The sequence below is a fragment of the Cetorhinus maximus genome, chromosome 6, assembly GCF_964194155.1.
Source record: "Cetorhinus maximus chromosome 6, sCetMax3.hap1.1, whole genome shotgun sequence".
Lineage (NCBI taxonomy): Eukaryota > Metazoa > Chordata > Chondrichthyes > Lamniformes > Cetorhinidae > Cetorhinus > Cetorhinus maximus.
In genome coordinates, this window is record NC_135884.1 from 96,568,239 (window position 1) to 96,585,427 (window position 17,189).

Here is a 17,189-nt window from a genome sequence, read left to right on the forward strand (position 1 = left end):
AAATCTTAGAACTTCCTGCCTAATAGCATTACAATATCTTACAAAGACTCCAGCAGTTCAAGAAGGCCGTACGTGCACCACCTTCTCAAGAGCAATAAATGCTGGCTTTGCCAATGATGCCCACATCCCACAAGTGAATAATAGAAGAAATGGGAAATTAAATACCTATGACTATTAACTCATCAGGTGAATGTCTTATTCTGCCTGTAGTTAGTAACCTCCTTGTGTATTGATGGCCTCATTCCTATTGCATTGCACTTATAGGATCCTGCTGTATCCATTCCGAAGGGAACCTTGTCGGCCATTTTTTGGACAGCCTTTTCCTACCTTGTAATCTCTGCTACCATTGGTAAGTTATACAGAGCAATTACTATTTATCACTACCACATTGCTATGCAGCTCTACAAGTCTCTCCTGACCTATAAAAATAATATAACCTACCCTTTCGGCTTTAATGTTGCTTATTTCAAATAATTTGTTTCCAGGTTTCTGTGTTGAATTGAATATCATTGCCATTTATCAAGTGCTTATCCCTAATAGCAAGCAATAGTCATCAATACAAGAAAAAGGTTGTATTTACTTAGCTCCCATAAATATCTCCAATCACTTCACATACAATTGATTACATTTACAGTGCAGAGTTTCTGTTTGTGAGCAAGCAGCTATTTTGCACATAAATCTCTCAAACAGCAATTGGTTCAATGATTAGCTTATCCACCTTCGTTGTATGGGTTAAGGCAAAAATGTTGGCCAGGGCACTGGGAAACCTCACTGTGTATAGTGCAAAAGGAACCTTTATGCCCAGATGAATGTGCAGACAAGGCCTCCATTTAACATTTTAATCAAAAATTGGCTTCTCCAATGATGCAGAGAGTAGGGCTTGAATCCATGACCTACCAACTTAGAGGTAAGAGTGTTATCAATTAAACTAAACTAGCACAAACCTAGAAAAGATCAACTGATATGAGTATAGGAACACTTAACATGTTTACGGTAATATTCCTTTGTTGAAAGTTTTAGCAGGTGTTAACCTGTTGAAATGAATTTACACGTTAAAATAATGATAAAAGAATGTTACACAAATGCATTCAGCTCTGATGCATGAGGAAAGCAATTTGAAACATTTTGTTTCTCAGAATGGAATATTTCCAGTCTTACACCATGCTATACACCAAATCAACAGTTAAAGCTAAATAAATGTTTTAAGGTCAGTGTTGCATGTTTTATAAGAAAGAAAGGCAGCATAACACAACAATGGCCCAGATCTTCCGATCTCCAGATGGTCAGAGGCCGGACGTACCTGGAAGATGTGCTACAGGACCCCTCGAAAGTCTCAGCACAAGGACTCCGTGGGACTTGCCCAGGAAATTTGAACTCTGATGGGCAATTCCCTTGCTCCCCGGGACCCTCTGAAAAAAAACTCCAACTCTGAGACAGTTCCAACTTATTTACCTGGATAATTACTCAGGAAATGTTAGACAGAAAATAATCTGGTTAACTCCTGGGTAACTGAACTTCCCAATCACTCTCACTAACCAACCCCCGATTCACCAACCAACAAGACCCTGCCCCCCAACCCGACCTGACCAGCTCCTGACCTGACAACCCCTCCCAACCCGACCTGACAACTCCTCCCAACCCAACCAGATTACCCCCTAAACCACCTACCCACTCAACCACCTGCCACCCTACCTACCTGCCAACGCATCCCCTTAACCTCACCCACCCTATCCCCTGATCCATCCTATCCCCTTACCTACCTATTTCCCTCCGTAGCCTTTCAAAGGAGCTTTGGGGCATTTAAACTCTTTACTTACAGAATACGGCAGCTGGTGCCATATAAAGGGATGTGGTTTCTGAGCAGATTCTCTCCGCTGCTCCCTTCAATGTTTCCTGCACTGACTGAGTTCTACAGGGTCCTCATCAGAACCTTTACCTTCCTCTGATTTCTCAGGGCAATGTGTAAGTTTTTTTTCTGATCAGGGTCTGAAATAGGGGTTCTGACCCTGAACGGAAGATTCTGGTCATTATGTTTGTAAATGCCACTATGGCATGATGACACTTCAAGAGACTTCATATGCCAATTTTCTAGCGTTTGTTTTGCTTCAGAGTAATTATATTTGTGCTCGTTCTTTGCTGTGAGATTTTTTTAATAAATGGAGATGTGGATTTGTAAAGCTGCACAAATGCATGCCTGATTATTGTACAAATGGTAAACGACATAGAAGTGTGCCGTCATTGACATCAGCAGCAATACAGAGATCTTCGATCAGTCACATGTTTTGTATCCCACAGAATTCCATCTTTGGTGACGAGAGGGAAGAAACATTGTGACCACAGTGTGTGACTGTGTATAGATGACCTTTCAAATCTTTATACTACAGATCTGACACTTTCGGAACCTGTGCTGCAATCTTGATTCTGCGTGAGTGTGTCTTGGCACTCACTAATACTGCCAAAAGCACTAAAAATGGTTCTGGGAGGAACTCTGCCCTTCCCCTCCAACATGAGAGATAACTGCTTCTCATGCACCATCCTTAAAATTAGTGTCTTTGGCGAGGATATGGTACTGTTTAGAAATTCATTAAATACATCTTTAATATAGCTCCTTCCACCCTCCATTTTAGGATCTTGTATGATACGTGATGCCTCTGGAAGTGTGAATGACAGCATTCCAATTGGGTCAATGGATTGTGAGGGCCTTGCCTGTGATTATGGATGGAACTTCACCGAATGCACTCAGGCTGGTACTTGTAAATATGGACTTATTAACTACTACCAGGTAAAAACACTTGGAACAGCAGTTTTGTTTTTTAAATGGCAGGCTTTGCTTTAAAAACTCTAGAATGGGAAATAAAGGGCAGGATTTTACCATCGCTGATGCGTGTAAAATGATGCGCAGGATGATGTCGGGCAGAACTCCCGACGTCACCACACCCATTTAAATTTTCAGGAAGGCAGGAGCACAGCAAAATCAGCTGCACGCCTGCCGACCTGTCAATGGCTAATTGAGGCCATTGACAGATCAATTAAAGTAATTAGTGGACCTGCCCGTCCAACCCTAAGGTTGGTGGCAACTAGAAAAAACATGAAACCTCATCCACAGGCGGGATGAGGTTTCATGTGGGGTTTTAAAAATTTTAATAAAGTTTTTTTTGAAATTATGAACATGTCCCAACTCATGTGACATTGTCACATGAGGGGACATGTAAGGGAATTTTTTTTTCTATTTTTAATATTTTTAAAAGTAGAGGCACTCTCCCTGAAACTGCACTTAGCCTCAGCAAGATGACTCCGCTCCTTTGTGCACATGTGCGAAAGAGCGCACACTCAATTTTGGGATTCTCTTCCCCCCCACCCCCACCACCACAAACACAGGGAGCACATAGCGCTTCCCTGCAGACGTCATGCTGGGCTGGCCATAATTGGCCTGCCCACATAAAATGGCGCTGCGCCCGCCCATCAACTTCCCCCCCGACAGGGGGAAATTTCTGCCCAAAGAGTGCAAAGGAGTCTGTTCAAATTCTCTAAAACAGGAGTAAATGGGAGCTAGTGTGATACATTGGAACTGTACATGCTGTGCAAAGGCAATGGTTTGACATGTTGGAATTGTGTGTAATAGCATTGAATGCGAATAAGGGTTGATGCATTGGATCTCTGAACTTTTGAAATATATGGGAGTATTCTGGGAGTTTTGAATTCTATGCATGGTAGTGAATGGGAAAAAGTTTGTCCTGTTGAAATTCTATGCTCTAAAGATAATCAGACTTTCATCCCTGGAGTTCAGTTAATCATAGAATGGTAATTGTACATAAGGAGGCCATGCAGCCCATTAAGTCTCTGCAAGACCCATTTTCTTGCCCTTTCCCCATAGCCCTGCAATTCTTTTGCCTTCAGGTGCTCATCCAATTCCCTTTTGTAAGCCACAACTGAATCTGCCTCCACCACCCTGTCGGGCAGTGCATTCCAGATTGTAAACAATTGCTGTGTCTTTTGCCAATCACTTTAAATTTTTACTCTCTGGTTTTTGACCCTTTCACCAATGGGAACAAGTTCTCCCTACTCTGTTCAGACCTCTCATGATTTTGTACACCTCTATAAAATCTCCTCTGAACCTTATATTCTTTAAGGAGAACAACCCCAGCTTCTCCAATCTACCCATGTAACTGAAGTTTCCCATCCCTGGAACCATTCTTGTGAATCTTTTCTCCAATGTTTAATATTGCCTCTCCTCACTCTTCCTACCAAAATGTATCACTTCACATTCCTCTGCATTAAATTTCATCTGTCACATGTCCACCCATTTCACCAGCCTGTCTATATCCTCTTGAAATCTATTACTATCCTCCTGACAGTTCACAGTACTTCCAAGTTTAGCGTTGTTTGCTAATTTCGAAGTTACGCCCTGCACACCCAAGTAGACCATTAAAATATATCAAGAAAAACAGGGGTCCTAATGCTGACCCCTGGGCAACCCCACTATGTATCTTCCTCCAAACCAAAAACAACCATTTCTGCTCGCTGTTTCCTGTCATTCAGCCAACTTTATATCCATGCTGCTAATGTCCTCTTTTTATTCCAAGGACTTCAACTTTTCTGCCAGGCCTATTATGTGGCACTTTTATCAAATGTCTTTTGGAATTCAATGTATACTACTGAAACCTCTTTGCCCTTCACAAGCCTTTATACTACCTCAAATTAGTTAAACACAATTTTCCTTTAACAAATCCATGCTGGCTTTCCGTAATTTATTCACATTTGCACAATCAGTTGTTAATTTTGTCCTGCTTTATCTTTTCTGAAAGTATTCTCATGCTGAAGTTAAACTGACTGCCCTATAGATGCTGGATATATCATTACACGTTTGTTCAAAAAAATGTTTAACATTTGTAATTCTTGGATCCTCTGGCACCACCCTCCTATTAAGATTATAGCCATTGCCTCTGCAATTTCTTCCTGTACTTCCCTCAACATCCTCTGCATCCCAGCATCTTCTGCATCCCATTTAGTTCTGGTGGCTTATCAACTATAAGTATAGCCAGCTTTTCAATTACCTCCTCTTTATCAATTTTTAGCCCATCCAGTATCTCAACTATTTCCTCTTTCGCTGTGACTTTGGCAGCATCTTCCTCCTTGGTAAAGACAGGTGCAAAGTACTCTGTTAGTGCCTCAGCCATGCTCCCTGCCTCAATGTACAGATCTTCTTTTTACCCCTAAACAGCCCCTGCACCCCTCCTCCTCCTAACCTTTTACTAGTCACATGCCTATTGAAAACTTTTGGATTCACTTTCATGTTAGCTGCCTATGTTTTCTCATACTCTCCCTTTGTTTCTGTAACTTTCTTTTACATTCTCGCCCCACCCCCCCCCCCCCCCACCCCCAACCCCCCCCGCCTCGAACTTTCTACATTCAACCTGGTTCCCATTTGTTTTATCAACCTGACATCTTTCATGCACAAAAACGCACTCTTTTTAAAAATTTAATCTTACTCTCTATCTCTTTTGTCATTTAGGGAGCTCTGGTTTTCCTCTGTCTTTCCCCCTTGTGGGAATGTACCTCTACTGCACTGAACTATCTCTTCTCTAAAGGCAATCCATTGTTCCGTTACAGTTTTGCCTGCCAATCTTTGATTCCAATTTACCCTGGAAATTGGTACACCCCCAATTAGGTATTTTTTACCCTAGATCACTCTTTGTTCTTTTCCACAGCCAATCTAAACATTTTGAATCTATGACATTGTTCCCTAAATGTTCCCCAACTGACTCTTGATCCACTTAACCCACCTCATTCCCAAGAACCAGATCCAGCAATGCCTCCTTCCAAGTTGGGCTGGAAAAGTATTGATAAAGAAAATTCTCCTGAACACACTTCAGAAACTCTTCCTCATTTCTTCCCTTGACACTATTACTATTCCAATTTAGATTAGAATAATTAGAGCCTACCATTATCACTGTTCAGGAATTCTTGCAGCTCTCTGTAATTTCCTTGTAAATTTACTCACCTATACCTTTTCCACTAGTTGGTGGTGTATAGAATACAGCCAGTAGTGTACTGACATCTCGATGATTTCTTACTCAAACCAAGTAGATTCTGTCTTTGACCCCGTTAGGCCACCCTCTCCCTCTCTCCAGCACTGTAATGCTTTCCTTAATCAATTTTGCCACTCCTTCTTTCTCCCCTTCACTCACTTGAACACCTTGTATCCAAGATATTTAGCGCCAAATCTTGCCCTTTTTGAGCCAGGTCTCCGGTATTGCTACAATATTATATTCCTGTGTGGTCATTTGTGCCTGCAACTCATTAACCTTAATTACCATGCTTCATGCAGTTACACAAATGCACTGTAAACCTAATTGCATTTCTCCTTACTCTGACCCCATTTAATTTCATGCTATTTCTTACTCTGACCTGTTTGTCTCTCTCAATCCTTGTGCAACTTGTTTTTTCTTTCTAATGCTACAGCTTCCTTCCCACCCCCTGCTGAGATAATTTAAAACCTTCCCAGCAGCACTAGCAAACTGTCCTACCAGTACATTGGTCCTGGCCCTGGCGAGATGCAACCCATCCATCCTGTACTAGTCCTACCTCCCCCTGAACTGGTCCCAATGTCTCAAAAGTCTGAAACCCTCTCTCCTGCACTATCTGTTCACCATGCATTCATCCACTCTATTCACCTATTCCTGTACCCACCAGCATATGGCACTGGAAGCACTGGGGATTACTACGTCTTGTACACCTCATATCTCTTTCTACCTATGTTGTTGATACCAATATGGACCGTGACTTCTGGCTGTTCACCCTACCCCTCATCAGAGTGCCCTGCAGCCACTCAGCGACATCCTTGACTCTAGTGCCAGGGAGGCAGCACACCATCTTGGAATCATGCTTGCAGCTGCAGAAACACATGTCTGCTCCCCTAACCATTAGATCCAGTATCACTATTGCTGTCACAATCTTCCTCCTGTCCTCCTGTACAGTTGAACCACCTGTGGCACTGTGGACTTGGCTCTGGCTGCACTCCGCAGAGGAAACATCACTCTCAGTGTTCAGAGCTAACTACTAGTTAGAGAGCGCGATGCACTCAGCTTCCTGCACTATCTGCTTGGTCCACCTTGACTGCCTGGCAGTTGCCCATTCCATTAAGCTGCAGCGTGACCACATCCAGAAACGTGCTATCCACATAGCTCTCAGCCTCCCAGATATGCTGTAGTGACACCAACTTCAGTTCAACCTCCAAAAGACAGAGCTTGAGCTCTTCCTGCCCACGCGGTTGTCCAGGGCACAAGAAGTGTCCAATGGTTCACAAATGGAGCAGGATGTGCATCTGACAGGATGGAAGTGCCCTGCCATGTCACTATTTATTAGACTATCAACTAAACTATCAGAAATAAAATATAAGACTTTATAAACAAGCTTAATGTTTAAAACTTAATCTCACTTTTGCTAAACCAGTTTTGATTATTCTAGTTTATTTTAGATACTTACCTCAATACTTACCGTCCTTACTGATGAGTTTCCTTTGGTTCTGCCGGTCATTCATTTCCGCACTGACTTGACTAAATTTCTGCCTGTATTGACTTGCTCCACTTCAGCTCCTGCTGGCCTGGGGTCTGATATACTGTTGTGCCTTTAATCCCACTCTGCTCTCAATCGGCTCCTTTGCCTTCTGGATTATATATTAGGAAATCATATTGCACAATGATGGACATCAATCCTGAAAGCTTCCTTTGTTTTAACTCAACAGACATATGTAGAGACTGAAGAGTTTTGCTGCGATAGGAACATAAGACTTAGGAGCAGGTGTAGGTCATTTGGCCCTTCGAGCCTGCTCCTCCAGTCAATAAGATCATGGTTGACCTGGTTGTGGTGTCAATTCCACTTTCCTGTCTGTGCCCCATAACCTTTGACTCCTAACAAAAATCTATCTAACTCTGCCTTGAATAAATTTAAAGACCCGGTCTCCACTACTTTCTGGGGAAGAGAATTCCACACTGTAATGACCCTCAGAGAAAAAATTTTGCCTCATCTCTGTCTTAAAAGGGAGGCCTCTTATTACTATGTCTTGGAGTTCCCACAAGAGGAAACATCCTCCTGGTATCCACCCTATCCAGTCAACTCAATATCTTATATGTTTCAATCAATTCATCTCTCATTCTTCTAAACTTCAAATAGGCCTAACCTGTTCAGCTTTTCTTCACAAGATAAGCCCCTCATTCCAGAATGAGTCAAGTGAACCTTTTCTGAACTGCTTCTAAAGCAATTTATATCTGTTTTCAAATAAGGAGACTAAAACTGTACACAGTATTCCAGATGTGGTCTCACCAAGGGCATATATAGCTGCAGTGAAACTTCCCCACTTTTATATTCCATTCCTCTTGCAATAAATGCCAATATTCCATCTGCCTTCCTACTCACTTGCTGTACCTGAATACTAACTTTATGATTCATGTACCAGGACACCCAGATCCCGCTCTACCACCAAATTTTGCAATCTCTCTCCATTTAAATAGTATGGTGCTTTTCTATTCTTTCTGCCAAGACGGACAAGTTCACATTTACCCATGTTATACTCTACCTTCCAAATTTTTTCCCACTCGCTTAACCTGTCCAAATCCCTTTGCAGTCTCTCTACCTTTATCTTACAATTGCTACTGTACTTCTCAGCCAAGAAACTACTGGCAGACAATTCCGCCATTGTCATATCTGGAACACATCTGCAGTTTCACACCTGCAGTGAGTGTTGTGCTGTGGTTATTTTCAATCGGACCTATAGCACATGTGCAGTTCTACACTCAGTGAGTGATGCGCTATGGTTATTTTCCATCTCGTTTAAAATTAATACAACTTGTAAGAGAGTACTGTCATTCCAGTATTTGATGAAGTAACAAAAATATTTTCCCCCTTTTTTTTCCAAGACCATGAGTCTAGTTTCTGGATTTGCCCCTTTGATTACAGCTGGGATCTTTGGAGCTACCCTTTCCTCGGCTCTTGCCTGCCTCGTGTCTGCACCCAAAGTCTTCCAGGTATTATTCCTCAAGCTAATTAACCGCCATAGTTAATTTCGCTGTGGTGCATCTCAGTAATGTTGTTCAATTAGAATTGTGGAGGTGATTGATGAAAGTTAGTTTTGTCACATTAGACACTTCCTATAAGCAACTATTTTCCTCTCCAAATATTAACTTGTAGAGATAATGTGAAACATTGTTCCCTGCATTAATATGCATGCTTTTTAGCACACTTAAGCATGCGATGACTGTCTAACCTTTCTGTATTAGAGAGGGTATTTAAGGATAGTTTGATCAGGTTTGTCAAGCATTATATAAATGCAAGTTGTTATTGCTATAATGTACAGGGTAGCACTGGTCTAGTACTATCAAATTGGAATGGGAAAAAGGTCTACTTAGGTACTGGTTTCTATTCTTCTGGGAAATAAATAAAACCCAGTATAAAGGAACGTTGGGGGTGAAATTTTCCTTGGCTGGTGGCATGACCAGGTGATAGTGAACCAGCTGCTTGTCTTACTCCACCTGTTTTCCTTACCATTCAGAAAAGAAAATTGGGCAGAATACAAAACGGGCTGCCTATTCACTATTGCCCGCTCTATGCTACGGCCCAAAACCAATTTCATTCTCATTGTTTTCTGCAGCACCTATCATGTTCCGTGTTCTTAACCCTGACTTTTATAACACTGTAAACATATTTTGACTTAAATAATACCAAATGCACACAAACTATATGGCTTATTGGTGCAAAACCATTGATGCAATTTTCAGCCCTCTACTGTAGCCCACAGTGAATTAGTTTCTGGTAGACAAAGGAATAGAACATCCTTCAATAAACATTATTACACAGCCTTGCATTGCGATGCCCCAAACTGCTATGAAGCTCTGGAACTTTTATTTTTTTTAAAATGGAGATGCTTTAAAATCGAGTTCTATTTTATACATTACATACCATGTTGTGAGTTAAGACTCCAAACCATTTCAGGGGCTGGGATAATGTTTATAAGCACTTTTTTACTTTTACTTGACCCTGTGAGGTCCCAAACTTGTATTTCACTCCCAGTTTTATATTCTGCTATTTTCCATATACTGGATTAGTGAACATCATGGAGTGAAGGTTCTTGTGCTATAATATCTATCAACAGTACAAATATTCTAAGTTATTTATTATGTGAAAGTAGGTGGTTCAATTGAACCAATATTTTTCACCTTTGTCTCGCGACAGTGTTTGTGCAAAGATAATCTTTACCCTGGTATTGGCTTTTTTGGAAAGGGCTTTGGAAAGAACAATGAGCCCATTTACAGTTACTTCCTCACCTATGTCATTGCTGTTGGTTTCGTTCTCATTGGTAAGTAGCTCATAATGTCTTTTCTGACCTTAGATTGGTGAGGCCTAAAACTGTACCTGCACTAAGTTATACCTGCATCAGGTGACATAGGCAATTGTAGCAACATTTGTTGAGTTCAAAATGTGAAAAGTGAATATGGAATTCCAAATTACTTAACTTTGAACAAAAGTACCTAATAACATACTTTATAAAAAATTGTGTGCTTTTTAATTTAATTTACTCTCAGATTTGAAGTTGTGGTTGGTGTGCATATATTTTAAGCTGTTATAGGAATCAATAGATTTTTGTAAGGCAAGCATTCTAGAAGAACAATTACTGTATATAATGGCCAGAGGTTACATATTTGCATCTTATTTTCAAGCTGTTACTTGCTGCAAAGTTCTGCAGAGCCACGAAGGTTCTACAGAGAGACTGGCGCTATGGAAATGTCTATCAAGACAATAGGTTGGAGAGACAAGTTCCCAGAATAAACACACCACAGTTATGATCAAAGTCCTCAGTTGTGTCATGTCATGACACAAGAACAATACAGCTGTGATTCAAGGAAATTATACAATATTCCTATATATTATACAGACAACAGACAATGGATCCTAAAAGTCCTGTATCAACAGGCAGAAAGCACCTGTAACCAGTGTTATGTTCTTTTACATGCAGCGGAACTGAATATGATTGCTCCCATCATCTCCAACTTTTTCCTGTGCTCATACGCCCTCATCAATTTTAGCTGCTTCCATGCTTCAGTTACCAACTCCCCAGGCAAGTTTTCATTTTCTATTTCTCAAGAAGTTTCATTTTGGATTTGGTCATTATTTCTGACATCAAGATAGGTATCAAGAACAAAGATATGTTGGAAATCGGAGATAAACAGTGTGCAAAGAGTCATACGGACTCGAAACGTTAACTGTGTTCCTCTCGGCAGATGCTGCCAGACCTGCTGAGTTTTTCCAGATATTTTTATTTTTGTTGTGCTAATATAGTGCCCTTCCTTCATCAATTTTCTGGTTTCTTATATGCCATTTTGGTTCTCATGTACTTTGAGCATCACAGCCTTCCATTTCCTTCCTCTGGTTGCTCACTGACTGTGTGATCTAGCCAAAGCATTTGTGGTTCAGAAACCATAATTATTCCTGAGCTCTTAAGAGAAAATGTGGGTTTTTGATACATATTTTTTAAAAAAACTAAACATTTGGAGGAAGAAATGAATACCATTTAAAAAAACTAACATTTCACAAAAATCACAGCTAAAATAGAGAGAGAGAGAGAGAGAGAGAGAGCGCTCCAGAAGCACAATATTCTTACAATCACATGAGTTTTCTGTCAATGGATTATAATTGTTCCTGTAGGTAAACTTTTCCCTCTATGGTCTGCAAGTTATATTTTCATCAATAATTTTCTCTTTGCTTATAATCTATGTATATTCCCAGTACTGTGTATTTTACTGCACTATGTACATATTGTTGTAAGAGAATACCACCTTTCAGAATTATTTTAATCATGTCCCAGTTAATATAAATCTGGGGGAGACGGTGGCATTGTGGTAATGACACTGGACTAGTAATCCAGAGGCTCAGGCTAATGCTGTGAGGACATTGGTTCAAATCCCACCTCAACAACTGGTAGAATTTGAATTCAATTAATAGAATCTGAAAGTTAGTTTCATGGTCACCATCACTGAGGCTATCATCGATTGTTGTAAAACCCATTGATTCACTAATGTCCTTTGGGGAAAGAAATCTGCCATCCTTACCTGGCTTGGTCTACAGGTGACCTCAACAATGTGGTTGACTCTTAACTGCCCTCTGAAATGGCCTAGCAAACCACTCAGTTCAAGAATAAAGAAAAAAAAAATGTTGGAAATGTTCCTGTAGATTTCAGACTTTTTATTTATTCTTTCATGGGATGTGGGTGTCACTGACAAGGGCAGCATTTGTTGCCCATCCCTTGTTTCCCTTGAACTGAGTGGTGAACTGATGTCCTCAGACCATTAGCCTGGTTCTCTTTGTTACTAGTCCAGTGACATTACCACTACACCACCATCTCCCTGGTAAGAGTTAGAGCAGCAACGACACTCTAGAGAGATCTGTATGGTCAGTAAATATCTAGCCATACAGTTTAGCCGTACAGATGACATCCACTGAGTACCAGTCACTCTCGTCACTTTTAAATTATAGATTTTGCTTTGTTTTCAAAAGGTTGGAGACCTTCATTCAGATATTACAACAAGTGGGCCTCCCTGTTTTGTGCAGTCATTTCCGTGGTTATCATGTTCTTGCTGACGTGGTGGGCAGCCCTCATAGCTATTGGAATTGTTGGCTTCCTTCTGGCTTATGCATTGTACAAAAAGCCTGGTAAGTAATAGGGAAGCTGCCAGTGTAAGTATTATTACTGCATTCTGTTTTACACCAAAGACTAATACAATTTAACACTAATTAGGTGTTCACTTATTTGGATATATCTCTGAATTCTGGAGCGGCTTCCAGTATTTTTTAGTATTCTTTTGTGGTTGGGTAGCACATATAAATAAAAGCACACTATGGCTTTTTCTGAAGGTTGCCTACATACAACAACAGCTCATTTCAAAGCCCTGTATATCAGGTGTTCTGAGAAATCCTGAGACATGCAAAAAAGCGCAATATAAATGCAAGTTTTTTTCTTTCTTGCTACCTGAATGATGGACTTAGCTGCTGTGTCAATGGTGAATTGTGTTCAAGTATTTATATTAGCGTTTGATTCTTCGTTGAAGTGTAGTCCCATTCAAGTTTTATATGAGGAGCTTCAATTATTAATATATTCTTCCATTTAAAACCAGAGAAGAATCCAACCCATAATGGGATTTCAGAAGAAATATTTAGACAAATAATGAATGTGTTTTCTGTATATCTCCTATTTTCCCCTTTCAGCTGTAAATTGGGGGTCATCCGTTCAAGCTGGTTCCTATAACATGGCCCTCTCCTATTGTGTGGGGCTGAATGAAGTGGATGATCACATTAAAAATTACAGGTAATGTACAAATAACCACATGATTTGCAGCAGGTAGTCACAGCGCATAATTTATTTCTCTCATCAAGGGATCATCAGCAATTCCTCACAAATAATTTCACAACAGGCAGAAGAATGATTCTGCATTAAATTAAACAGAAGAGGAGCCAATTGATTTTTAGTCAAGAAAATTGAATTCATGCAAGCATAGAGGGTGCTGCCTCTTCAAGTTTACTGTTGTCCACCTTAAAGCTCAGTTAAGCAGGAATTGGTCACCAAACTTAGAAGGTCATCTCAGCTTCAACCTTCCCACTGATTCAGGCGTTGGTATCTATTAATTTCTCTTATTCCATACACAGACAAAATAATTCACATATCACACTGGTGGCATTCATGTAGAAAGTAAAGATCATCAGGGTAATTGGCAGATACTAGGATTGCCAATCCTCCAGCATTACCCTGGAATGAGCATGAATTAAAGATTGATCTCCCAGACACTGCCGTAAGCAACATTGAAGAACAATCATGGGCACTAAAAAGAGTGTTTGTTTTTTTTTCATTTCTGTTTGTTTATTAGTTATAAAAATATTGTAGTGGGGTAAAATGGCTGTTTGACTGGCAGTCAAGAATTCAAACAAAGTGCCTGCTTGACATACTATATAATCATAAGAAACTGTGTTATACTTGCTCCAATCTGTTTAATGCTGTTGAATCTCTTGTCATAATCCTGCTGAATATCTCACATTCTTTTGTTGAGTATGACTGTGTTGTAAATTAGTTGTGTACCTATTGACAAGTATTTAGTTCGTGTCCATTTATTTTGGGTATTTAGTCTGCTTCTTACATAATAAATACACAGTGTGTTATTTTCTGGCCCCCTCAGTTTTGATTGTGTCCCAATCAAGCTATGCTATTTTCCTTAACATAAATCTCTCTTTTTTTTTCCAGGCCTCAGTGCTTGGTTCTTACTGGTCCTCCTAACTTTCGTCCAGCATTGGTAGATTTTGTGGGGACTGTCACCAAAAACCACAGTTTGATGGTGTGCGGTAATGTGCTAATCGTGAGTGTGATTGAAACTTTGGAGTTTAAGCTTCATTTTCTAGAAAAATGTGCAGTAGTGACCTTTCCTTGTAAAAATAAGCTATTTGGGAGACCTTACTAAGAGTCCATATGTTTAACTTATAAATATTCTGCTGCACACTCTCTTTAGCTGTTCCTTTTTAAGATCTTCTATAATAGCTATGTGTGCGCAGAACTAAAAAAGAACAGCTGACCTTACCTTAGACTGTATTATCTCCTGGCACACATGGGATATCTACATTGACATGGATTTTGGCCTGTTCTTGCGCTATGCAGTTCCTGCACAGGAATTATGGGCTGTCCAAATTGGGAGCACAGTACCGAAAATCGACACATTTAACAACTTAAAAATACTGGTTTGCAGTTTGATGCAGCTGTAAATTTTGCTTGTTGACATGCAATGCTATTACCTTGGGAGTTCTGCTGTTGCTGTATGCCACATGTCTCGAGATTAGAGTTTTGTTGGCAGTGAACATGGGATGGGGTGGTCAGAAGAGGGGAGGATATGGTTGGATGTGGCTGTGTCTGGTGTCTGGAATTTCTGTGAGGGTCTAGGCTGATAGCAGGATGGAGGAATTTCCCTCTGGTACCAGGCTGCCACTCTGCCTCTGAAATTGATAAGGGGAGACTCTAGGTCTCCAGGAAAGAAACCCAGACTGCTTGGTTTTCTGAACAGTTTCAATATGTTTTGTGTAACTTTGGGGACCTGATATTCATTTGGAAACCAAATTGCCCTTATTCAGTCTGCTTAATCATTGGAACTGCTAACGATTAAATACACTGAGGAGCAATAAGTTTCATGTCTAATTATGCCATATTTAATCCAAGGGTCCTCACAAGGAAAAGGTGTCTGAGATATCCTCAAATGGACACATCAAGTGGTTGACCAAGAGGAAGATCAAATCCTTTTATACAAGTGTGGCTGCAAATGATTTACGAAGTGGAACACAAATGCTAATGCAGGTAAAAGCATGACATGTGAAAGGTACAGGGCAGAAATGACATGGGGGCGAAGAGCAGAGCCGAGGCAAGTTGGGGTGAAGAACAGAGCAGAGGCGAGGCGGGGGTGCAGAGCAGAGGTGAGGCAGGGGCGCAGAGTTGAAGTGTGGCACAAAATAAAGATCAAGATGATTCTTCACAAGAACAAATTAAAATAGATGACCAGAATTCCCTCGGGTATTTTATGTGTTTAATGTATGCACAAAATTATCAATATCTTATTGTGTCATTTACAGTATTCAATCCCACATTGGGAAAAATCTGCTTTAATAATGGTATGGTTCTCCTATTGCCACTGACTGAGAAAAAGTTACTTTCAAACAAATGGTAAAAGACTGTATCCGTACTACTCAGCAAGAATGAAACTACTCAGGAAGAATGAAACTGCTCTAAAACTCATTTAGATTATATTCACCAAGGATCAAGGTTAAACCTTGCCTCAATCAGCATAGAGAAAATCAGTTATGGGATATCGAGTGGCTTCACTTTGCTGAACAGTATTGGTAAATCTGTCCCCATTGAGCATGTAGTTGTATTCATTCAAATTAAGTTAACAACAGAGAGAGACATATATGGTCAAAAAAGAAACGAAGAGCAGAGTTTTATGGTCTTCTGCTGGTCGGTCTACAGATGGGGCAGCATGTGTAAAATTCTGCAGGTGTCCTTCTCACTGCCTATCCGCCCTCCCCTGACCTTGCAGGAGGGCGGGTGAGGCCTAGGGAGGCCCTCCCTCTAATTGAGGCTCTGATTGAGGCCAATTAGGGGGCTGTTTCCTGTCCAGCCCTGGCCCCACTGAGACACCTTCCACTATTCACCTTTCATCCAGATCCTAGCTTCACTTCGCTGGGACTGGATGTAGTCCCAGCAGGTGACCAATGGGCTCTGAGGCAGGGCTTCCTCCCAAAATGTGAGCAGAAGTCCTGCCTTCAGCCAATTAATGCTCCACAGGCTGTTATGTAGCTGCAGAACAGCTGTCAGAGGCAGGGGTGCATTTCCTGCTGACTTTTTCAGTGGCAAGGCAGGAAACCACCCTTCCCCCCCACCCCCAACCATGTGAAAAATCCTGCCCAGGAAAATAAAAATAAATAAATGAGAAGCGTGAAAATTAAAGAATCAAAGCAGATATTTCACATGCTATATGATGATGTCCATCTTAATACTTTGTTGAAATCTCAAGCTAGCTGAATAGGACTTTTAGCAGAGGCCTGGAATAGTCTATTTGCAAATTCTTAGGTTGAGGAATGGTAGAAGGTAAAGAGGATTGAGAAAGAGGTAGAAAAGAACATCATCCTGCACTCTATGCATGCCTTCTAATTGAAAAATGCAAAATGATCCAACTGTGCCACAGTGCAAACCACCTTTCTTATACTTCCATTTGTGAATGTTTGCTGCCATTTTAAAAATCATGGCTTTTCTGCAACAGTCCCGTGTGAGCTATTTTATGCTTAATACTTCAACTGCAGTATGAATAACTTATGATCTTCAAACATATGGGACCAAATTTTGCTGTTAGTGATGAAGGATGGCTCCTCCGCTGACCTTAGAAAAAGCTGCTCACAAAGATTTAAGAGGCTCCAGAATGCAGACTTCATCTATTCTGACATCAGTTTGAATTTGACACCTTCTACAAAGGATTCATGATGTCCAGGAGCAGGGCAGGCAGAAGATCAGCTAATCACTTCAAAGAATCCTCACAGAGGGCAAAGTTAGAAATAGAAAACCGAGAATATACATCACATTTGAGTCTTTGTACAGGAGGCAAAATAAAGACTGGGAA

At 40.7% G+C, this 17,189-nt stretch overlaps 1 protein-coding gene across 1 annotated transcript in view; it reads left to right on the plus strand.

Annotated features, from left to right (window-relative positions):
* slc12a3 (solute carrier family 12 member 3) overlaps window positions 1-17,189 on the plus strand; it is a 55,901-nt gene that overhangs the window by 21,987 nt on the left and 16,725 nt on the right. Inside the window, exons 9-17 of the mRNA XM_078542956.1 lie at window positions 265-349; window positions 2,628-2,782; window positions 8,916-9,023; window positions 10,228-10,351; window positions 11,009-11,110; window positions 12,547-12,702; window positions 13,255-13,354; window positions 14,282-14,393; window positions 15,242-15,376. Coding sequence (XP_078399082.1) covers window positions 265-349; window positions 2,628-2,782; window positions 8,916-9,023; window positions 10,228-10,351; window positions 11,009-11,110; window positions 12,547-12,702; window positions 13,255-13,354; window positions 14,282-14,393; window positions 15,242-15,376 — 1,077 coding nt within the window. The remainder of the gene's footprint in view (window positions 1-264; window positions 350-2,627; window positions 2,783-8,915; window positions 9,024-10,227; window positions 10,352-11,008; window positions 11,111-12,546; window positions 12,703-13,254; window positions 13,355-14,281; window positions 14,394-15,241; window positions 15,377-17,189) is intronic.